This window comes from Notechis scutatus, chromosome Z (assembly GCF_049901735.1).
Source record: "Notechis scutatus isolate UNSWTSFEM ecotype Mainland chromosome Z, rNotScu1.2, whole genome shotgun sequence".
In the NCBI taxonomy this organism is placed as follows: Eukaryota; Metazoa; Chordata; class Lepidosauria; order Squamata; family Elapidae; genus Notechis; species Notechis scutatus.
In genome coordinates, this window is record NC_142025.1 from 63,963,712 (window position 1) to 63,988,650 (window position 24,939).

At 38.3% G+C, this 24,939-nt stretch overlaps 2 protein-coding genes across 7 annotated transcripts in view; one reads left to right on the top strand and one right to left on the bottom strand.

Annotated features, from left to right (window-relative positions):
* Nucleotides 1-5,428: 5,428 nt before the first annotated feature.
* Nucleotides 5,429-21,065, bottom strand: KBTBD2 (kelch repeat and BTB domain containing 2). 3 transcript variants are annotated; one of them, XM_026679504.2, is made up of 4 exons: nucleotides 20,920-21,065; nucleotides 13,614-14,138; nucleotides 9,258-9,423; nucleotides 5,429-8,197 (listed from the first exon to the last, which is right to left on the bottom strand). In XM_026679504.2, the coding sequence occupies exons 2-4, from the start codon at nucleotides 13,781-13,783 to the stop codon at nucleotides 6,665-6,667; spliced, it is 1,869 nt and encodes a 622-aa protein (XP_026535289.1). In that variant the 5' UTR covers nucleotides 13,784-14,138; nucleotides 20,920-21,065; the 3' UTR covers nucleotides 5,429-6,664. The 3 variants fall into 3 exon arrangements, with proteins under 3 accessions (XP_026535289.1, XP_087801337.1, XP_087801338.1); XM_087945211.1 differs by lacking the exon at nucleotides 20,920-21,065 and adding an exon at nucleotides 20,559-20,671 and having other exon boundaries at nucleotides 13,614-14,131; XM_087945212.1 differs by lacking the exons at nucleotides 13,614-14,138; nucleotides 20,920-21,065 and adding an exon at nucleotides 10,188-13,572 and having other exon boundaries at nucleotides 9,258-10,157.
* Nucleotides 20,623-24,939, top strand: part of LOC113419900 (uncharacterized) — a 62,758-nt gene continuing 58,441 nt past the window's right edge. Inside the window, exon 1 of one of the 4 annotated variants that reach the window (XM_087945209.1) lies at nucleotides 20,623-20,743. The gene's annotated coding sequence lies outside the window, so the exon portion shown is untranslated. Of the gene's footprint in view, nucleotides 20,744-20,941; nucleotides 21,067-24,939 lie in introns of those variants that run through there. The other 3 variants (XM_087945205.1, XM_087945208.1, XM_026679497.2) reach the window with 3 other exon arrangements.

Below are 24,939 nucleotides of genomic sequence, written 5' to 3' on the forward strand. Positions count from 1 at the left end.
TCTAAACCAAGGTGTGTCTTATAGTCTGAAAAATACAGTACTTGTAGTAATGAATAATTAATTTTGAACAAAAAAGTGGAATAGAAATCAAATACACTGTAAAGTAGTTGCTTTTGAATTTTAAATGCTATCATCACATAACTTTTGTTTGATTTTTGTTCTGATTTGGTTTATTTTGATTGTTGGGAGTTCGTTGATTATATAAACTTTTTACATAGAAAAATTACAGCTTTTTGAAACAAAGATGACAATCCCATGCAAGTATTTATAATATATGCATTCTAAAAGTTAGTTCACATACTGAGAATTTAAGAAGAAATATTTAACCATATCAGTAAAGCTAAAAAGTAAAGTCATCATGTATCAATTTCTGATCCTTTATGCATAAATCCTGATTATGATATGACTCCAACATATCTTTTTAATGATGGGACTGATATTTCAAATTATGTTGCTTCAGTGATACATAAAAATGCAATTAATATGAACAGTGTATCTTTGTATTCCAGCCAATAATGACTTCTGTTCTGGAATTTGAGCCTTGGGTACAATTCTTTAAACTCCATCAGTAGGAAGTGAAAATTAAAAACTAGGTTTTACTTAAAAAAACACTAGGATTTTATTTTAGTGTGTCAATTTATCTACCTAGTGTATTCCTGTGGCATTGTCATTCATTGATAAGTACTACAAAAATGAAGTTTATTCTTCCAATTCCATTTTTAATTCCTTATTTTGATGTTTTTACTATTATGCAGATAGATCTTATAACTAAAGTCTAATTTAGCTTTCATTGTGTCTTATGAAATGGTTTATATCATCAAACGGATCTTATTTTATTGTGACACGGAATGTGTTTGTGACTCAAATGTATGATAAAGTGAGTAAAATGAGACACTCACGCTTTTTTCTACAGATAGGAAAAAATGTGAAAATAAAAGTTGCATGTAAAAGGAATAACTGTGTGCAATCAATATGCCATGAAATCTCCAGTTTCTGAATATATTATATGTACCCAATCTTACTGTGTGAACAAATGATCAAGAACAGATAATGCGAGTATTTAATAGATATTTTGAACATCATGTTGATGCTACATCTGCATGAACAGGTTAGGATCAGACTTACGGTCTCTTGCTATTTTGAAGTATTTTTGTTTTAGCACTGGGATTTTCTACTGTGAAATTATATATTTGCATCATACACAACAGATAACTAATATTAGTTTTTAAAACTTTTTTCAAGCATTTAGAAATGTGTATCATATTACAAAATGAAATAAATACTTAAACCTCTCGTCTAATTTATAAGTCATTAGAATCACAAAATTAACTTCTGGACATACAAACATAGCTGTCCAATCATGAGTTAACTGAAGTGAAACATAATAGTAAAAATTGAAAGCAACCCATTATCAGTTCTAAAAAAATAAGTGTATATTGGATGAACAAAATAATCTTATTTTTAAGGTATCTGAAGACATGTTATTTGGATAATATACTGTAACAAAATATGGCACATAGATTTCAGTACAAGCCATTATTTTTGCTATGTAAAAACATTAGAAGCAGATTTCACATGAGAAATTAACAGCGCTAAAAGCTTCTGAACTGATGAAATTTGTGTTATAAAGATAACAAAAATTAGAAAAAAGTGAAACACTAAAAGTGCTTTACACTTTACCATCTCTAATATTCTTCGGTAGATACAAATTTTAATATCCCAAAAATCTTTTTCTATTGAACATGTATGATGATATAGCTAATGGAAAATGCTTATTTTGTCTATGAAATGACAATAAAAAATATAAAGTCCACGAAACATTTTAAGTCTTATCCTCAAGGACAGGGGTGTCAAACTCAAGGCCTGTGGATCTGGCCCACCGGGTGCTTAGATCTGGCCCACGGGGCTACCCTGGGAACTGGGAAGGACCAGCCCATGGTGCCTCTGCCAATGAAAATAGAGCTTGGGAGGGCTGCACACCGCTCTTACAGGCTCTGTTTTTGTCGGCAAAGGGCTGTAAGAGGCCATCGCAGCTGAAAAGAGCCCAGGAGGACTGTGTGCAGCCCTCATGAGCTCAGTTTTCACTGGCAGTGCTAGCAAAACAAACTAACAAAACAACTAGCAAAAGTAGCATATGATCACAGGAGTGACATTGAGCTAGCCATGCCCACCCTGGCGCCCCAAGATCAAACACAAACCTGATGCATGAAATTAAGTTTGACACCCCTGCTCTAGGCAATTTAGAAAATAACTTTTTTATCTCTTATTTTGCTATTGCCTTGGTATCCCATTCTACTATAGCCTGAATTACCATTTAAGTCAGGGGTGTCAAGCTCAAGGCCCATGGCCCAATGGGCTGGATCCAGCCCACAGGGTGCTTAGATCTGGCCTGTGGGGCTGCCCTGCAAACAGCAAAGGACCCGCCCACAGTGCCTTCGCCAGCCAAAACAGTTCTGGAGGGCTGTTTGTGGCCCTCAGAGGCTTCATTTTCAGCCACGACAGTCTCCAGCTCTCTGCCAGTGAAAAGCTCAGAGGGACAACATGCAGCTCAGGCAGGCCAAGTGATGTTGAGCTGGCCATGCCCATCCTGGCCACACCACCCTGGCTCCCCAAGATCAGACACAACCCTGATGCAGCCCTTAATGAAATCGAGTTTGACACCTCTGATTTAAGTGTTAATCATGGTTTCAAACTTTTCTTATACATACTTTTTATAAAGCAGTTTCAGGTGCATATTTTTTAAAAAACCTTATGCTGTTTTGCTGTACAGATGCACCAGAATCTTAGATAATTTCCATAAAAATAATGATCCTAATTGTATATACACCCTTTACAAGTTTATGACACCAAATATTAGCTCCAAAAGTCCAGGTAAGCCACCAAGGACTAAGGACTGTAAAGTAGGTGGGCCTAATCACATATAGGCAGAACTCTTTGGAGAGTATTTTTTAAAATAGATGTTCCTGGTTTTGAATTTACATACTATACCATATCATTTGTTCAAAATGGTGTGACAGTCGGGGTTTAGTTACCATGATCAGATGCTCTCAGGTTTGCAAAAGGATAACATACCTGTATACAACTAGATCCTTGTCTAAGAATTTTTCAAATGTTTTTGAGCTGAGGAATCTGATGGTTTTTTTTTTTAAAAAAAAGATAGAATCCCTGATCAAGAGTATTCCTCAATATTAGATGTTACATGTCTTCTTTTAAATTTAAGATTGCAATTTATATCATTCATATATATATATATATATAACATATATATATATGTGTGTGTGTGTGTGTGTTTTCTTAAGTTTTCGGGTACTTACATGTATGGCATTCAGCTTTGTTCGGGTATTTTCCCACATCATTGTAGTTGTGCTTTTAAAGTTGTAGCAAGCGTTTCAGCAGATGAGATTCTGCTGAAACGTTGCTACAACTTTAAAGCACAACTAAATGACGTGGGAAAATACCCAACAAAGCTGAATGCCATATATATATATATATATATATATATATATATATATATATATATATATATATATATATATATATACACACACACACGCGTGCGCACACACACAGACACACACAGACACACACATATATATATACACACACACACACACACTCCCACGAATTTATGAGTACAGATTAGCATAATCTCAATGCCTCCCTTTCCACAGACAATTTTATATTTAATTTTTACAGGGACAAAACCAAAATCAAAAGGAGCCCAAATTAAAGAACAAAAGGATCAGCCATATTTAATACTTTAAATCAAATGCTTCTTAAAAGGAACTATTATAATCCAACACCACCATGCTCAAGTATAAGATACCTACCTTATACAAGTTACAATATATATATTGTAACTTCTGCCATTCCTCCTTTTAATGTAAATCTCTAGCTGGGTTTGTTTTGTTTTTATTTTCCAAGCAGCAAGAATTGGCTTATTCATTGATCATGAAAAAGTATTCTAATTAGTGGTATATTTAATCACAACTCTGAAGGTTTTGCTACCGCATTCCATCCTAACCAAAATGGATATTTTCAAAAATTATCCAATTAGTTGGTGCGTGCATAAGCGCACCAACGTGCCTACCGTCCCTGTCCTATTGTTTCTCTTATTCTTTTATTTTTCTTATATGTACCCATTTCATGTATTCACAACTATGTATACATTTATACTTATTATCTTGTAAACAATTGGCAAATCAAATAAATAAATAAATAAATAAAAATAGAAAGTTTTTAATAAGCTCTTGAAGAATGAGTAATTGACTCAAAAAGGGGCGATAGGTTCTAAATGCTTCTGATTCCATTCTCAAAATTGGCTGATACAATCATATAATTTCTATGATTTGGGCCAAATATCAGTTTTCTAGTTTTTGTGATGTCTCCTATGAATGATGGCTTATCCACATCTTCCCCAGAGGCCTCAAGGGAAAAGGAAAGCATTCCTGGCACGTCTGGTATTGTTGACCCTAAACTGCTGGCAGAACATGTCTTGGCTGGGCAGAGCTCGCAGACCAATGAGGAAGAGAGGGAGGAGCTGCCAGTCTTAATCGATGCTAGAGTGCACAGGGCAGAGATCTGCCAGACTGATGGGGGAAAGGCTCCGCCCCTCTTAATGGGCTATATCGGTAGGGGTTATTTAGCACAGCTGGCAGAGGGAGGCATTGCTAGAAGCAACATGTGGGTCATGGCCAGATAGTTGTTTGTGTTTCCAGGATTCTGCAGCTCGTAGATGTAATTTAGTTGCAGTGTGTTTATTTTTGGAACCTACCCAGGCAAAAGCTTTATTTCTAAGACTGTTTGTGGTTTGGCTGTAAGTGTTTTGCTTTTGGTTATCTAACTGGTTGCGAGCCAATTACTGTGCTAAGCTTGTAGCTGGGGATTAACTGAAAACCTGAAATAGAACTGGGGGATCAGACTGAATAAACCTCTCTACACCAACCCTGATGTTTGGGTGAGTGGGAGCAGCATACGTTTACAGAGACTATTTGCAAAGCAATATAAGATCTATTGTAAAGATTAAAGAAAATATAGTTACTGATTAGGAAGGAAGCAAAAAGCAGGTGTAAGAAATCCCAGGGACAAAAATAAATGGCTGAAGGCAAACAGGAAAATTCAGTATACTGCTTGACTGTATTTACATTAGTATGATTTTGTGTAATAAGACTATGAATACTGTCTATGAAGAAGGCCTATGTGTAAAAGCCTCCATGGTCTTTAACAAATACAGTTTTTACCACATGTTATTCTTCTGTCTTCAAACATTTACTTCCAAAGAGAAAGAAATAATAGAAGTCACTTGCTCATCTTTTTCAGATTTTTCTGAACAGTTGAATCTACTACTGTAAGTATTAATATTGTAAACAGCAATTTAAAAAACTGTTATTCAGTCATACTTCAGTAACTCGAGATAAATACACAAACATGTGAGGGGGGGAATAACAAACTGATTCTTTTTAATAAATTAATATCATTCAAAATACAGTGCCAGAACATAATGCAGTTGAACATGCTAGTATGATCCATCATGAAGTATCTGGTCTCATGTGAGATTGGTGGTGCCTTACTTCTGATAGGGGTGCCTGGGATTAATTCCAGAGAAGCATCAGACAACCACTCCTCTGCACAAAGTATTCCTGAACAAAAGTTCTCTCCCCCAACCCCACAGGAAAAAATAAGAGAGACAAACAATGTAAGGATATTTTTACAAAGACATAACTACAGTAATGTTAAATTAACAAAAATAAAGACACTATACTTTTGTTTATACTGGGGTAGGGGAAAATAAGCAGCAAGAACTAATATTCATGAGCCAATGTTTCTGAAATACAGAACATGGAGCTATTTACTGATCAAAAGCTCCACAGAGACCCGCACTAGGAAGGGCTAGCAATTCTTACTGCAAACCCAGCAATATCACTTCACACCTGGTAAACTACCAGCTGCTCGGAAGACCTGTATTCTAAATAAACAGGTATAAGTTAGTGAAAATACATGCACCTAGTCATCTTCATCATCAAATAGCTCGACTGAACCTGCAGTCATTTTGCCCTGCATATCACCATAAAATGGAAGATCTACCCTTCCTATCATAGGTAGATCCATGGGATTTTATTCTTTTACATGGTATTATTACACTAATACAGCTGTGTGTATTGAGTGCAGCACGTTTCATTCAGCTATACAATCTATATAACAAGCACATACAGATATTTCCAGAACTCATTTAAATATAACTGGAAGGTATTTTGAGCAATTAATATATCATTCTAGAAATAGAAGCTGCTTTGTGAAAAGTTCCAGAACTCACTGTTTTCGCAGGAGTAAAAATTTAGACAATAAGCAGAGACTTTAAGCTTGAAATATAGATACATATAGATAATACATATAATCATGATACATATATGATCATACACATACAAACATATCACACACCTAAACATCTCTGTGTGTGTTGTGTGTGTGAGAGAGATTCCATCAACTATCAGAGGGACTGAGATTATGGAAGCATATCTAGTAAGATTTTTTACTGATTTAAACTCAATGGCCACAAAAAAAATTAGGGCATACATACAAGACAAGTTAACATTTCATTTTGCAGCTCTAGTCTCTCAAATACAATGTTCATTAGTTACAGGCATGCAGTCTTTGAATAAGGGAGCTATACAGGCGGCAGTGGAACATCTTCCTCAATTTCAAACTCATCATCTGTGTAAGGAAAGACTAGGTATGATGGAGGTTTCCATGTGGACTCTTCAAGACAAGATGGATATAGTTTTCCCACAGTGCATCGGAAGTCTTTTCCCAAATCCCAGAGTACACGCTCAGATATATCCTGTCGCAAAAACCAACGATCAAGTTCCATGTCATATTGGTATGTAGCATACTTGGCTCTTTCATGCATATGAGTTTCTCGTATGAAGATACACAATGAGTTAGAAATCACAACAGCTCTGACACAGGGATCAGAATAACGCTTGGCAGGAATTTTGGCGGTCATTTGCCATTCATTTTTATTCACATCATAAACTTCCACTGCTAAGGAAGGTCCAGTTACAGCCCGAGGACGTAATCCTATACCAAGATTGCCGCCAACATGCAAGCCTCCAATATAAAATATTTTATCCCGAAAAGCAGCAGCTGAAGCAAAGCATCTATTAGTTTGTCTTGTAGCCATTTCAACCCAAGCATCTGATCTGGGGAAGTAACAGTACATCAAATTGTGTGCCATTACATAAATGCAATTATGAAGAGCAACGGCTGTACTCCACTGCCAAGCATAGGGCAGAGGGCTTACCATAGTCCATTCATCTTTCTCAGTATCATATCTTTCTACAGTTCTTCTGTCAAGTTCTCCACCAACACTGTCTCCACCAATTGCATAGATAAGACCTTCACAGAAAACAAGAGACGGCTTTATACGAACAAATAGCATTGGACTCTTTGGAAACCATGTATTTTGTTGGGCATCAAACCAGTAAAAACAATTCACAGTACGGAAGGCAAATTGAAATTTGCTAGTTTTGCCGTAGTTGATTTTTGTACTTTTCAGTGGGATTTGCCCACCCGCTATATAAATATCATTATCAGGAGTTACAAGTGTCCCAACTTTATGGAGATCAGCAGGAGGACTGCAGAGTTTGTAAACTTTTTCAGCCTGTGGGCTGTAACATACTGAAGAGTAAAGATTACCAGGACTTTCAGCAGCAGCTTCAATGAAGATCATCATTTCCTCTTTAGTCATTCCAAGTCTTGGTTTAAAAAACTTCGGCATAGATTTATACAACCCTTGAACCACTACTGATTTATCATTTGGCGGTAAGCCTTGAAACCAAGCTCGTTGTGTAACTTCAGAAAGTGCATCAATTCTTATTTGGCTAAGAACTGATGACAAATACTGTGATCGGGATTCGGTATTATACTCCAGCCACAACATAGCAGCTTCACGAACTGTTTCTTCTTTTTCCACATTTAAATTGTCACTGCTCAAAATATCTATCAACAGATCATGTGAGAGCTGCATGAAAGCCTCTTGGTGATATACAAGTGTAAACTTGTGTTCTACCATTCTTTTAGCACTCTGTTTTAACTCCTCACAGCTAAAAAGATCAGCAAAACTCAAAAGCCGCACACAGTTTTCAGCATTAATTTTTTTAATTAAATATTCCTTACACTGATGTAACACATCATCGACCTGCAATTAAAAAGATGTATAAATGAGATGTGATCAAAACATTTTCATCATCTTCATACTTGTGGTTAATGATGAAAAAATGGATTGTAAAAATCTTAATTTCTTTTTTCTGTCATATATTAAAATATTGGGTATCACATTAATCTAGGACTGTTTACTGTTAGCAGATTATGGAAAGAATAGAAACTATCAAAATTTCCTTCTGAGACCAAATTGATCAATAGGAAGTAATAATACTGTGCAAAGTATCTAAAAGGAACTTCACAAAGTATATTGTGAAATACAAGCAAAGCACCCTTTCTTGAACTGTGCTCATGATTTACTTCCAGTACCACTGAACAACCAGAGAAAACTTTCAGAGAAGCTATATTGAGACTGCTGAAGAGCATAGTTGCTTTTACACTTTGAGGTGTGCTTCAATATATCCCAGTTATGCTTTCTAAAGTCTGACTTCACTTCAATGAATGCCTTCCACTGATCTAGTGAATAGGACTGTGCAGATGATGCTCCTGATTTAGATACAAGTACATGCATGTTCACTTTGCTTTGATGGGAAAACAATGAAGCTTGGAAAACCACACAGCTGCTTTAAAACAAAAGAATCTCATACACATTTCTGCACATTCTAAAAATCTCTTTCCAAGAGGTGAACCTTAAGAGTTCTAATTTTTCCTCAAACCATTGAAATTAATGCAAGAATGTCTACTCTTTTATGAAATTTTAGCTAGTCAGAATGAATTTCTGTACCAAGAAAGGTATTTTCCACTATGCATTTTTATTACTGAGAAGACTATTAACATCTCAGTAAGCAATATTTTTTTTGTATTATTTCTATATTAACAGAAGAGATGTCATGACATTTTAGTGTGAGTCGTAGGTATCTAAATCTGCACAATAATTATCTGTTTAAACAGAAGGGTATAGTTGAAATTTCAAGAGTTGTTTTCATTTTTCTTACCAATCTTGCACGTTACTTTATTGTTAAGTACGGTATTCAATTTTATTAAAGATATAACTTAGGAAAACATGTCTTAGAAAAGTTAGTATAAAATAATCTTACCTGTAGGAAACAAGCTGTTTCATAAAGCTGTTCAACTGTTGTGTCATTTATTGCCAAATTACCCGTATAAGCATAAGTTATTACGATCTGAAAAGTAGTTGCATCAACATTCCTCAGATGAATATGTGTTTGCTTGCTTTCACTCAGCCCGCTCATGAACATTGCCCTGGATGAAAAAATAATATTGTAATTATCTCTAGTTCCTATGTAGTTGTTCCAGTATTCCAAAAATTGTTTGTGAATAGCATTCAATATGATTATCTTGTAAATTATTGATTCAAAATATATAGTTGTATGGTCTTATAAAAATTAATCATATTTTAGAAAGTCATAATACCCATATACCACCCGTTTTCACTTTTAGAAATGTTAGCATTCAACACAACACACTATTTTCATTGCTAAAATAGAAAAATGCTTTTACTGTTTTCCCTGAACTATCAAAAATTAATTACAGAGTCCTCGACTTACAATAGTTCATTTATGACTGTTCAATGTTACAACAGCACTGAAAAAATTAACTCATGACCATTTTTCATACTTACGATCATTGTAGCATCCCCAGGGTTATGTGATCAAAATGCAGACTCTAGGAAACTGATTCATATTTATGATGGTTGCAGAGTTTCAGAATTACTTTTGGACCCTCTGACAAGCAAAGTCAACGAGGAAGCCAGATTCACTTAATAACCATGCTACTTACTTAACAACTGTAATGATTCACTTAACAATTTTGTCAAGAAAAATTAGGCAAAATTAGGTAAAATTAGGCAAAATTCATTTACTAAATTGTCTTACTGAGTAACAGAAATGTTGGGTTCCTTTGTAAGTTTAAGACTACCTTAAAGAGGTATATAAAGAGCTGTTCAATTTTGTTCATATTAGTTCATGTTATAATTTCTGATGTTTAGAAAGCTAGAATTTGTTGACTCCTCTCCACAATGGCTGAAGAGTAACAACTTGCTTTCTCTTACTCATGATCATGACTCATGTTTGCTGCCAGAGCTGATTCTGGCAGACTTGCCCCATGGATTGGAATAGGGTCACTTAGGAATGATTGAAGATGACTTTTGAATGGATGTGGACCTACCCAGAAGGGAGAATCTTGAAGATTGCAACTCCTTGAGGGAGCAGCTGGAAAATCAGTGATCTTTTTTACATCTCTTCCTACCAGCAGAATGTTTTCTTAAGCAGAATGTTTTCTTAATGTTTTCTTCTGGGACTTTTAACTTCACATTTGTGAAAATTTTTGTTCTTATTTTTAAAGGTTAATTGGTTGGCTGAACGTTGATTTATTTCAACCCCCGCTGGATTCCGTCTGGGTTTTTTTTAGTTTTTCTTTTTCTTTTTTTATTTGACTGCTCTTATCAATTTTTGCTTTTCCATATGGAAACATGGCATATGTCTCTGGATTTGTATTTTATTAACCTGAAAAAGTTTTGGGACCAAAATAGTCAGAAAATATCTTCGTAGTTTACTTGTTCCCTGCTTTATTTATCCACTCCACTGAGCAACAATTACAGAGAGAAGGAAGAGGCTGTCTTAGGGGAGGGGAGGGGAGACAGAGACTGCAGCACATGCAATCTTTAGCTGATTTTTTCCCCCAAATGTTTTGATGAACTAATAAAGATCATGGAAAACATTCTGAAGAAACTGACCTTAAATACTTTAAATCCAGAAAAAAAACTTGTTTTAAAAATAGCAGCTTCAAAGCAAGAAATAATAGACTCAGAAGCAACACAGACTGTGGAAAACCTTCTGAACGAATGTAATTTCCCAGCAGTAAACCGGTCGCGAAGAAATATAGACTTAGAAATAACAGTGTCAACTTCATACACCTTCCTGAAGCTCAATACTGTGCTTTTATATAATAGCAGAGAACACTCTGGTAGCAAGAGAATGGTAAAAGGGTTTTTTAAAGGGGTTTGAAGGAGAATGGGAAATTGACCTATTATATTTAATTGAGGAACAATCTTATCTGGTTATTTTTTAGAAGATACATTAGCTTTGGAGATTGGACTTATTGTATTCAATCAATCAGAAATTGATAAAAGAAGATATAAAGAAACAAACATAGATATTTGATCCAGGACCGGTTAGGGTTATTATTTGAGATGATTTGGGATTAAAGCCATGGTAAATTTTCTATGAGTTGATTTAAGTTTTTTAACACAGGGTTTTGGAATTTCAACCTTGTTTTTCTGTTATTAATTTTTATTAGATTTATAATTTTATATATTACCATTTTTCCTGTTAACAATTTTGTTATTAATGTAGTATACAGATGACTGGCTACCAATCTTTAGATTTAGTAGTTTAATAGTTTAATATTCTTCTTGCCTATTTTGCAAGGGGTGGAAAACTAACATTGATGTATTTATATTAATCAGCATTCAATGAGGGAAAATATTATGTGTTAATCTTTTCTTGTTTTTTAACATACCTTTGCTTTTCAATGTACTCTTTATTGTGGGTTTTATTCTTTTAAATATTTTAGCAGTTTATATTTTAACTTTCTTTGAATAATCTAAAAAATTGTCTGAAAAAAAAGCTGGAATCTGTTTTACCAGAGATACTTTGCCTAGTTTCCTCTACAAGGAAGCAAGCCATAGAAGAAAAACATTCTATCCCAATATCTTGCAAATCAATGCAGAATATATGGACCAAGCCTTAGGCTTAACTAACACTGCAACCATTTCATAACAAATCTTATCAAGTAACTTTACAGTTATCTAGTGCAGTTTCCTATAACTGGAAGGAGGGCCTATGTTGATGCAAAATATTATACAAAATTATTAGGCATGCAGGTGGATAAGCTTTAAGCACCATCTCCTATTATGCGAAACACCCCTCTAAATAGTGGTGGGATTAGAATGCAATATTGCAGACAAACTCTGCCCATAGCCTGGAGTTTGATCATGGTGGGTCTCAAGGCTGACTCAACCTTCCATCTTTCTGAGATTGGTAAAATCAGGATCCAGATTGTTGGGGTAAAATGCAAATAATGTTCACATTGTAAACTGTTCAGAGAAAGCTATAAAGCAGTATAGAGCAGTATGCAAGACTAAATGATATTGCTATTGCTAATATACTTCGGAGAATACTAATTGTCAAATTCATGGATATAAATGTTTTACATTGTATTAATGGTATCCCATTCCAGTTCAAATAAGGGAACCTGTAGTCAAGTCTGTTTGCTTTCAACCTTATAATTGGCCTAGTCTTCATGTTGCCTAATACTTGTTTCTACTGATCAACTTTCCTTCAAAATCATTTTATATCCCTAGTCAAGATAAGCTTTCCATTTCAATTTGTCTTTAGGTTTAAGATTTACCTTTTTGAGATTTCTTTTAATTAAACACTACTGTCTTCTTCATTTATAAAAGAAACAATGCCCTATAAGCTGTATGTGATCTCAAGAGATTCCAGAGATCTCCAAAACCTGTTATTAAATTGTAATTTTAAATGACAGAGGGAAAACATTATTAAATATGTTACTAGGGAATAGCCATAGCACTTAGACTTATATATCACTTCACAGAGCTTTACAGCCCTCTCTAAGTGGTTTACAGTTAGAATATTAGGTCATGGGTCCTCATTTTACTGACCTCGGAAGGCTGAGTCAAGCTTGAACCAGTGAGGATCGAACCTCTGCCAGTCAGCAGAATTAGTTTGCAATACTGCATTCTAACCACTGCACCACCACAGCTCATTAACTCATTAACTATATTTTAATTAAAACCAAAATAAATTTAATGTCAGCTCCAAATATTATTTTTAGCAGACAGCCTAGATGTGAATCCAAGGAAAAATGCAACATTAATTTTAAAATAAACTGCCCACCAAATTCATGAGTTGTTTCTGAGATGTCAGATAAGTCAATAATTAAATATATCACATAAAAGTGGCGGATTGCAGCAAAATGCTTCATTTATACATATTTCATTTGTCCAATAAAAAAGTTAAAGTTGAGCTAGATAGATAGATAACATAATGGATGGACAAATTTGAAGAATTTTTGGTTGCAATGTCGCCAGTTTTCCTCTGAGAGGGTGTATAAGATGTTTTGACATTCCAAAGATACATAGGGATTTCAAAAATTTGCCTATTCCTCCCTCACTACATGACTATGTTTAAATAAACCTCATATATTTGATGTCCATTTTTATCTTCATTGTGAATAACCCTGAAACACTTAATATGCATTATGTTCAATTTTTTTCATATTTGTTAACCTGAGTTTAAACTGCATAATAACTTAGTTCTTCATTTATTTCAAGAGTGGTAGAATGCACAATACATCATTCAGACATATTTTGGATACTTGGGAAAAATAGCGTTACTATAAACACATACCTGAAGTAAGAGCTGCACGTAGCAAGAACCATCTTATGACATGGGAATTCAGTGCCCTCAACAATTAAAACAATGTCAGTTAGCAATTGCTGTTCGTAGAATGATTTTAACTGTTCTAACAAAGCAACAGCATAGTCTGTGTTGATCTGTATTCCTTCATGAGTAGACATGACTGCATTCCATTTAATATCTCCAAGACAAGATTAGAAAAAGCCAGTTGATTTCAGAATAGATCAAGCTACCTTTCCTGAATAATTAAGAACTATAGAGAGTACTGTTTGAAGTGTTTTTAAGCTTTCTTAACATACTTATGGATAATAGATTGGCCTGCTGAATTGAGAATGCTTCATATTTTGACCCATTCCTAGAGTCTAATACATTGACCTGATGTCCGTATATTCTCCTGAGACTTTCAAAAATAACTGACAAGTTCCTGTTGAGATCTCCAGTGATGCAGCACATGGGCAAACAAACGGAATTTGTGAGGTAGATTTTCTTGAACCATCTCTTAACAATGACTTGCAACTAGAAGGGGGAAAAAAATCATGTCAGATATTTTTTCCTAAGCCAAGCAACTATGATTTTGCCTGAAATAGTGCCTGGTATACCACTTTCTACAATTATCTGTTTGTTTTATGAAGGACAGGAGCAGAGGTTGTTCAATACTTTCTCAAGATCAATTTATTAGGAACATGGACAACTACAATTGAGATACTAAATAAACAGTACATAGTATATAAAAACAATCAGAATTTCCTTTAATTTCACTGAGAAAATATACTAAAGCACTGATTTAAGATTCCATAAAAATGTAAACTGACCACAAACTTCAACAGAGAAAATCATTTGATTTAGAAGTCATAAAATGGAAAGCTAACTATCTAATTTCACATGTTTAACATTCAAAAATTTTAACTGAGGAAGGACATTTCAGTTATTCATTATCACATTAAAATATGATAAAACATCAATATTCTTTGTAAAATATAATCTATTTATTGTAAAAAAAAACTGTGATCATGCCTGCCTTCTCCAAAACCTGCTAGGACATATCTGTGATTTATAACATATAGGTATATTAAATATCAAATAAATTTTAGCCTGAATCACTGGTTTTTATTCCCAGTAAATAAAAGTAGATATTGACAAGCATGTATAACAAGTAGGGGTACTTTTGGCATCCCTTAAGTGTTACATTGCAAAGCAGAAGTTTTCCAACAGTTTGGAGTAGTTTCAACATGTTAACCCATCTTTCTCTCTTCACCACAAAGAAAAATTATTATAAATTTTAGTATCAAAATCAATTGAGAGATTCATTAAAATTGACAACTACTCACAAGAACAGCCAAGCCAATTCAATTCATAAACAAAATTTGAAGTTAGATTGAAACAGATCTAACTAGTGCATTTGCCTAAGTGTAGATACCGGTAATTCATTTGCATTTCCTCATTCATTTTCCCCAATAATATAATATCTAAGATTATATAATTAGCTAAATACACAGATATTTAAAAGATTTTGAGATTATGAATATGCAATTATTCCCTTGAGGGGCTTTCTATCCAGGCATCCTTTATTTAAGTATTAAGTTAAAAAAAAAACCAATCACAAGCTGTTGTAAACTTAGGCAATTATCTATGTAAAAGTTCTTTCCAAATCTTAAGAGATAAAATAAACCCATAGCATTTTTACTGTAGAAACTGAACCAGAAAACATTTCCAGCATAATTAGAATTGTAAATCAAAATGAATATAAATTATTTTATATTAGTTATAAAAATCTAATGAACTACTTGGAAGCAACTATCCTTTGGCCACCCTTACAGGTTACATGTTATGAGAAAAAATGGAAGAGGAAGTGCTATGTGCAATACTTTCACCTATATTTTAAAAATATTTTAAAAATCAATAAATAATTGTACAGTGGACTTCACCAATTGATTTTAGCAGATCTCCAAAATGTTTAACTTTGATGGAAGCCAGTTTAGAGAGAGCTTTCAGATCACAGCAAATTGGGTAAAGCAACACTAAGAAGATATTGATAGAAGAAAAAAGAGAGCCAGAGAATCATGTACTGGCAACTCGTTTTATCCATCCACATTATCTGATAGGCATCTGAACTTTCTCAACTTTCTCATAGATTCTTTAAATGGCCTTAAATTTTTTTTAATATTTCAGCTAATCCCAATTTATTTAAATCCTATTTAGGATCAAGCCAGTTCTTACAATCCTTTTAATCCTACTCATTCTGCTTGTATATTTCTTTCAATGTATATATATTGGATTTAGTCACAGGCAAGTGTGAACAATAATGTAATAAGAAGTCCTTGGTGGTCTCCAAGCTTGGTTGTTTTCTTGCAGACGTTTCATTACCCAAACTAGCACTGATGATGTTACCTAGTTTAAGTAATGAAACATCTGCAAGAAAATAACAAAGCTCAGAGACCACCAAAGACCCTCATGTCAACTCTCAGCTACAAATATTGTTGTTGATAACACTGTAAATTTGCAACAGCCTATTTAATTTGGATTAATATTTATGACATTCTGGGAAGCTGAAGCATTATGAAAATAATCAGCCCTATTATGTGGAGTTGCTTTGAATAATAATTTACTCTTTGAAAAATTCTATTGCTGAAATTATGTCCTTATTTTTCCATTTAGAGCCAGAGGTTATTTTGGCTAAGACATGCATACATAAATGCATTTTTGCCATACATCCCCAAAATAGCCATCTTCAATCATACTTTTTGGCACAAAAAGGCAGGTTAACTCTTGTTTTGACACTGGGCTTTGGGTACCAGGACTATGCATGCTTCACAAATGATTCAGAAAAATGATTCAGACTTTTTCTGAATCCTGAATAAAACAGCCCAACTTTGTTCAAGCATGAAAAAAAGTTACAGTTTTAAGGATTGATTTTATGAAATGTAGCACTTTTTTCAGGACCGATGAAAGACTGAAAAATGCTAAGCTGCTTTTATAAAAGACAAATAAGCAACAACAGGGCTATGAGATTCTGAAAGGAAAAATATCATTTGGAGCAGAAATCACCAACCGGTGGTCTATGGACTAGAAAATTTTGGTGGTCAGCAGCGCACCCAGATGGAGGAGCTGCTTTGGGATGACCAATGGGCCAGTCCTGTGATTAGAGTTATATTGGAATATGGGACCGGCCAGGCAGCTTGTGGTGGGGCTGGAAATTTCCGCTGTAGGAGATATGTGCAACTTGCATCTTTGCAAGTGGTTAATGTGCAAGGAATAGTGCAGCCCTCACTGGCCAGAATGAGGTAATGGTGCTGTTGCAGCAAGCGGGGGGGTGGCGCAGGCAGGCCGAAGCAACGGGTGTCGGCACCCGCAGCTCTTTCATCTCTCTGCTATGACTCCCTGTCAGCTGAACCCATCACTGGCCTGGCCCACCCCTCCCCCTCCCCCCAGTCACTCCTCACCTGGTTTGAAAAGGTAAGGATGAAGAATGGAGATTCGCTTCATATTCCAGAGTGGGAGCGAAGCTTCATCTCTTGCTGGGTTTCGTGGGCATGTCTTCCGGCCCTTATTGGTGCTGCGCGCACCTCGATTGCTCAGGGAGACACATGACTTCCTCCCTGCCCCAAGATACTGGCCCAGCCCGGCCGTTTCTCTCTGCCACTGCTGTTGGCACCCCCATGGCCTGCCCACTGCTCTTGCAGCGTCTTGCGCAGCACAGTTAAATTTAGTGTGCTTCACAATGGGGGAGCATTGGCCGCAGCTCTGTCAGGCAAGTGTCTTGGGACGGAGAGCAGGTCATGCGTCTCCCTGACCGACCAAACTGCATCCAGCACCAGCAAAGGCCAAAGCACCTGTGAGACCCAGAGAGCGCAGGAGAATCAGAATGAGAAATGAGAGAGAGAGAAAGAGAAAAAGAGAAAGAGACAGAGAAAGAGAAACAAAGAGATACAGATGAGAGAGAGAGATAGGAGAGATACAGAGAAAGATGAGAGAGGTGAGAGATGAGAGAAGCGGAGGGAGAGATCCCAGTGTTTTATTTTCTGTGGGAAACTGGTCCAAATGGTTCTTTGAGTGTTTAAGGTTGCAGAAACAGGCGGCCAAGCTAAGTGCCTGAAGGACCCCATCCCATCACTGGGAGTCCAAGCGCTTCAGGGAGCGGTGCGCTGGATTCATATTACGGGATTTAAAATTATGAATTTAATGGCCCCTAAGGTCCAAAAGGTTGGTGACTCCTGCTTTGGAGCACACTAAGACAATTACAGAGCAACTCCTTAAACGAGCTAAATCTTTTCCTAAGATTCCTAAACTGCCCTCTGTGGTACAGAGTAATCATTTGGCTCAAGTAAGGCATTGCTAATGATTGCTCTTTAAACAGTTAAATGCTGCACAGTGCTACTATCTTTTTTTTTAGCTGTGCCTCTCATTTTTCCTTACTGAGCAAAATTATCTAAATGGTTGAATTATTTTCTTTCAGACATTGCCACTAATTCAAAGAAATAAAACCACTAAAGATATTAAGGTAACAGTTTCCCAAACTGTGAAGTTGCCTTTTCCATTACTACTACATTTTTGTTTCAAGTTAAAACTTTCCCTTCTATAGGACAACTGTTTTTGTAAATTAGCCCATACATCATTTAAAACTCAGTATGAATGTTGCAATAGAACCTGCATTTTTGCTAAATGATAATTTAATTAGAAATAGTTCACTAGTAAATGGGTCAAAAATAAAAATGACAAACTGCAGACATGTGGGTGGCTGCTTAGAAAGTAAGTAATCATTAAAAGTAAATAATCATCAAAATTCTTTAACTGTATTATTTAGAACTTAGTTATTTACTATTCCCAGTATGACACTATATAATCTGTCCAATAGTCTCATATCTAATAGACTAGGGGTCGCCAACCTTTTGGACCTCAGGGACCACCAAACTCATACTTTTAAATCCCGAGGACCACTAATATGAATTTTTTAAAAAAGTTAATATATTTAATATAAAAAATTATATTAAATATAAATTTATATTAAATATAAATATACACACACACACTTAATTATAACAAAAATGTAAATGCTTAATGATAACAAAGTAAAATGTTCCGGGCTGGAAGTCTCCCCCCACCTGCACCTTCCAAAGAGACAGAAGAGCGGAGCTGAGGGGCCTCGGGGCCACTGCCACTGGGAGAAGCAGAGGCAGAAAGGGGGCTTTGCTCTCCTTGGGGGGCAGTGCTCCTTGGCTGCCACTCCAGGGGCTTCTCAGCAGGCATCTACCTACAGAAGGACTGCTGCCCTCGGCGATTAATTGGGGGAGGAGTGGAGGAGAAATTTGGAGCTCCTTTCAGATTCTGGGTGGACGATTGAAAGAGAGCTCAGATCTGCAGCTGAAGAAAAGCTGGGAGGGCTCTTCCAGCTTCACCTGGAGACAGGCAAGGAAATGTGTCTCTGGGGATACTTCGCTCACTTTAGTGCTGCTGCCAAACACAGCCAATGATTATTTGGGGGTGGGGGAGGGGAGAGAGAGAGAGAGAGAGAGCTTCTCTCTCATTACCAGGGGAGGAAAGGAGGCGAAACAAAGCTCACTCTTTCACCAAGACCTACAGAACGCCAATCTACTGCATTCTAGGAGTTCTTTGAAATCACTCGCAGTTCTCACTCTTCCCAGCTCTTCAAGGCTTCGATGTCCCGGCTCTTCGAGGGACATCAAAGCCTCGGAGATGCAGGCAAAGTTGCCGCAGCAGTAGTGCCCAAGTTGCCTTAGCATACTCAATTAGTTCAAATCGCCCTACCCAGAGAAAGAGGTGCTGGAGGAGGAGGAGGAAGTAGTGGAAAAGCAAGCAACTCAGGGTGCTACCACTGCGGCGGCTTTGCCTGCATCTCCAAGGCTTCAATGTTGGGAGAGGCAGCGAGGGCTGGAGGAGCTGAGAACTGCACACGGCTCCGTCTCCCTTTCCTTGCCTGCCTACACATGGGTGCAGGGGGGGAGGAGGAAAGAAAAAGAGAGGGGCAGGAGCAATTCAAAGCTAGAGAAGTAATGGGGAGAGCTAACAGTGGGCAATGGGGGAGGGGACTGTTGTTGCCATCGCCCACCATGTGTGGGAGCTGGTTGGTTCGAGCATCTCAGGGACCTAACTCCAGGGTCCCTTGAAGAGCCGGGAGAGCTGCGCAGCCCAGATTAATTGCTTTCGGGAGCCATTTCTTCTGTGGCCCACCAAAAATTTTCCACAGCCCACCTGTTGGTGACCACTGTAATAGACTAATACTGTACTGCATATTAAGTTCTCACTACAGTTTGATTACTTTTGGCCCAAAATTTAAAAAGTTGCTATGCCTTATTAATTATACTTTTTTTTAATTAACAAACCTTTCCCCTCTCCTAGAGTGGGAAATACCTTTTTTAATCCTCTTTGGCATGCAAAACCATTGCATAACCACTGACAAATAAACCCACCCTACCTGCTTTTCTTTTAGGGGGGCTATGAATTATTCTAACTGCAGCTGGGCAAGGGTTTCAGGTGAGCACAGCCAACTTAGTATTTGCACAGCAGAATCAGGATACCACTTTCAAAGCAATAAGGTACCCTGACCCATATCCCATCAGAATGTCATCCTATGGCCAGGCAAACCAAGTTATTCAGCTTCTCTTTTTTCCCGTCCTATGCTACGTATCTCGAAAATCACCTCTGTCACTCCCTCTGGAGCAAAGCACCTTGTGTCAGGGTTTAGCCGCAGTATGACTTCGGAAGAAGCCAGGAAACAGCGGTGCTGTTGCCCACAGCAGGATCTCACGTATGTTAACACCCAGGCTGTCGCTATACCGCCGCATGATGAGAAAAGAAACCGGAGGGCGGGATATATTCACCTGGTCCACTAAGCGCATACACTATCACTTCCCTACCCATTCAGCCGCTTCTGCCGCCCCGGCAACCGCCGGACACAGCAGAAAAGGCGATTCTCCCAACTTCCTTACCCACTCAGCGAAAGCCGGTGCTGGTCCCCGCACCCATTTCCTCCTTCCTTCAGGCGGTTACTCGCAGGTCACAGCCCGCCTCCGAGAACCAGGTTTGGAAAGCAAAGAAAAAGAATGAACACGCCCCACACCGTCCTCTCCACAACTCTCGCCGAGCGAGGCCTGCAGAAGGGAAAGGTGAGATGATGGAGGAAGGGAAAAGGAGGGGACGGGAAGCGAGTTCCCCGCTCCTTCCTCCCAGCTTCCGGCCTGCCTTGTCGCTTGTTTAAACCCCATAGCTTCCTCCTGGCCATAGAGTAGGAGGTGGCGGGACTATTGGGGAAGGGACGCACGGCGACTGCATGCAACCTCACCTAGTTTTTCCCCCGCCCTAACGTCCGCTGAATAATACCGAACGAGCAAGAAGCACCATTCAGAGCTCTTCGATCCCAGGGTAGTGCAGACTCCGAACAAGAGAATCGGACGTGGGTGGGAGATGAAGAAATCACCTTCTTGTTGAAGTATAGCTCCGCCTCCTCTTCCCCCCTGCGCTTGCGCATTCTGTCTTCCTTTTCCCCTACATTGGGAAAGCAACTCCTTCCAATAGTGCGCATGTTCACTTGTACTTTTAGGCGCTCTCTCGAAAATAGACTTTAGTTAAAAATACTTGGGTTATTGCTTCTAGTTCGTCCCTTCCTAAAACGTTTACCTCAAACGCGAGACTTAATCGAAGTTCAGCGTTATACGCAACCTGTACTTTCAAATGATATTGGAAGCCTTATTTTTTTTAATTGAGATGGCTCCCTACACCGGAAGCCCGAGTTTTGTCTTTTGCACTCGCAGTTGGGGTGCTGTCAAACGGGTGGGCGGGGTCCTTTCAATTCTGTACCAGAATTGAAACTTTATTTTATATCATTATGCGGTTTGGTTTGGGCTGATCGTATTTTGTATATTTTGCAAAACTATACCCGGAGTGACTTCAATGCAGCAAAACAAACTGGTTTGGTACAGTTTGTGATCTTAGCCATTATGTTAAAGAAAAACTGCATTTCTTTTGATTACTTAGAGATTTTTAGCGTGGACATATTTAATAAGCTAAATGTAATAATACTGCCTGGAATTTTAGGCTTTGTTATTAGCATTTTAAAATGTGATATTAGCACTTTTAACATGGCAGTCTAGGCATCTTTAACTTCTAGATCCTGACTGAGATCCTTCCTTGAATCCACCATAAGATCTTTGTAGAGATCACCTCTGGGATTACCTCCACGCCGACATGTTCTCTTCCAGGATCATATTCAAGGATGAAATAAGACCCAGGCTGCTCCCAGTCCAATCTGATGTGTATCAGCAAGTCACCCTCCCTGCTTGGAAATGGTAGTCGTTTCAGGATTGCACCATGCAGTCAGCAATGAAGTGGCTTGATTTGCTTCACTTAATGCAAGTTCAGCAACATTCTGAAGCAAAGCAAACTATTGCTGGCCTGCATGGCACAATCCCAGAAGTTTCTTCAGAAAATGGTGTCCGCTTCCAGTATTGTGCCACATGGCCCAGCGATGTAGTAGCCTGCCTTTCTTTACCTATCCTGATTTGTTGAGATCTCTAAAAGGTAAGTTAGGAGGAGTATATAGGTCCCGGTGGGAAGGAAAGCAGGCCCAAGGCCTGCATGGACCCAATAGGTGGATAAGAGTTGAAGGGCATTACAGAATCCTTGCGGTAGGACATAAGGGCAAACAATCCCAATGCAGATGTAACCAGGACTGGATCATAACTACTTTTTGGGGGTGTACCTGTAACTTTGAACAGTTGCTAACTGAATGACTGACTGAACACTCAGCATGTCAGCTGTATAACTAGAGGCAAGCTACTCAACATTAAAACATCTACCATGAGCAGCTGTGGGACACTGATCATTGTATGATTCACTGCATATAGATAGAAAGTGCTAGTATGAGAAGTTTTCTGTGAAACAGGCTTGAGCAATAAAGTAACTAGTTTATACATGTGAGTCTGGTTGTTCTCAGTTGACAGTAGTCCTTCACCTATGACTGTAAAAGCCTGGCCAGCACAGTCATAAGACGTGATGGCTGTTAAACCAGAGGGCCTCTCTTAATAACTTCCCCCATCCCTTCCTCTCCCTGATACAGTTGTTAAACAAATATGTAGATCATTAAGCAGAGTACTGGGTATCTCAGGAGTGGGGCAGATCTAGTGTAGGTATAGCCCCACCTGCCACAGGTCTCCCAAGACTCCCCATCCTGAGACACTCTTTGCTCCACTTCCCACTCCTTAGAATCCCACAACCCTTAGGTCTGCTTCCCCACTCCAATGTCACCCTGCAGACCTTCCTCAAACAAACCAGATTCCTACAAACTTTACCCCCCACCGCCCCCAGCCCCTGCAGGCCTTTATCCAATCACTGGATCCCGGCCCCCCTCCCACACCAGTCCCTGCAGGGCTTGGGCCTTTTCCTCACCCACCATCACTCACTGCACGCTTACCTTTAAAAGATCTTTGGAGCTCTCAAGTTTTCCGCAGTACAATTCCCACATTAGGTAATCAGAATGGACCAATCCATCCCTGGGCGCAGTGATCAGCCACTCCATTCTGCTTTCCTAACAAAGTCTCCACAGCACTGTGGAAAGCTCCGGATGTTTCCTCAGTGTTGTACAGATTGCTTTGGGGAAACAGAATGCACAGTTCATCCTTGATCTGGACAGTAACTTTTCAGAAACAGTCGTCCTTTCAGCATAAACACAAAAAATTGTAAGCATGCTGAAAATGGCAGCTTCTTCCAGGAGGCCACCACATGGCCCAGGGACAAGGGCCTTCCCTCCTTACCCAACATGGTGGGATTTTCAAAAAATAAAGTGTGTGATGGATGAGAGATAGGTGGATAGCAGTTCAAAGGTCTGTGGGACTTTTTACATGCATTAGTCATTCTGACATGTATGAGTTCTGTTGAATATTCAATAGGGAGTGGATTCTGACGTAAGAATCCACTCATTTCCCCAGCAGGAAATTGAAGCATTGTCAGTGACTTAAATACCAGACAGCTCCAGTTAAAAAAGCAGGGAGCCAGCGGCAACTTAGCCACTTGTTTCGGGATCTTCAATAAGGAACTATTTATATGGTCCTAAGTGTCCTGCCTCTTCAATTGACCCCACCAACTTAATACTAGCAATGAGGATTAGATTCTAGAAGAGAACAAAGGATGAGGGACTCCGCATGGCATCTGCAGCAATCTTCTCAAAAAGTGCACCCACAAATGCATCAGTCAGATCCAGGATGACCACGCACTGCCAGCTCCATTCAAATTGGCCAATGAGAAATGGTCCTCATATATGGTCAATTTAGGATGTTCCTGGAAGCCAACAGTCTCCAGGATTTGTTGCATCCCTGGAAAAGGGCACTTTTCCTAAGTTACTGTGGTCCACAGATGTACGAAATAGCAGAAAACCTAGTCTCACCCACAGATGTAGAGACTATATCATGGGCAACGCTGCAAGAGACACTTAAGGAACATTTTGAACCCTCTACATCACCACTAGTTTGCAGACATGACTTCTGTATCAGAAGCCAACAAGCAAGGGAGACAATAAATGAGTTTGTGACTGCCCTGAGAAAACTTGCAACCAACTGTGAATTTCCAAATGTGGAAGACATGATACAAGATAGGCTCATATTAAGAATGACGGACTTAAACCTACAAAAACATCTATAGCAAGGAACAGTGTCCTATTTAAAGACGCTGTTGAGGAAGCCTGAGCACTTGAAACCTCAGATAGATCTGCCACCAAAATTCATCTAGGGGAGTGACTGCCAAGGAGTACAAGGGAGCACAGAAAACAACGAAAGCACTGAGAGGAGGAAGACATTTACCGGATAAAGATCAGCAGAAAGGTAGGACAGTCGGAAACAGGGCAGAGACCTCCTTGGTGTGCTGGCTGTGGGGGGAATCACCCCAGGGTGGCTTGCAGGTTTAACACTATCTGCCAGAGGTGTGATCGCAAGGGTTACATAGCCAAGGCATGCAGAGTGAGTCAGCCAACTTATCACCAACAGAGGCAACTTTGGTCCCCCATTTATCTGTATGGCCCCAGATGGGTTTCTGGAAGGCACCAAACTCAAAATATAACTGGAGAGAAGACCAAAACGAGGAAGCTAGGGAAACCCATCAAACGATAGTGGGGCATTCTGACATGTATAAATTTTAAAAAAAACACCATATCATCATGCAACTTGATACTGTCATAGCCGAACCTCTAAGCATAATCTTTGAAAAATCTTTCAGGACCAGATCCTTGCCAAAACTATGGTCACAAGCCATGGTCATCCCCATCTTCAAAAAGGGAGATCCCAGCCTAGTTAAAAATTACAGACCAATCTCTTTA

What these genes read in the sequence shown, in the direction of transcription:
- KBTBD2 (XM_026679504.2), bottom strand. Translation starts at nt 13,783, where the DNA reads ATGTCTACTCATGAAGGAATACAGATCAACACAGACTATGCTGTTGCT. An exon ending in ACGTGCAGCTCTTACTTCAG is followed by an intron (nt 9,424 to 13,613) that starts GTATGTGTTTAT and finishes TTTTTCATCCAG; the next exon opens with GGCAATGTTCATGAGCGGGC. An exon ending in AAACAGCTTGTTTCCTACAG is followed by an intron (nt 8,198 to 9,257) that starts GTAAGATTATTT and finishes TTTTAATTGCAG; the next exon opens with GTCGATGATGTGTTACATCA.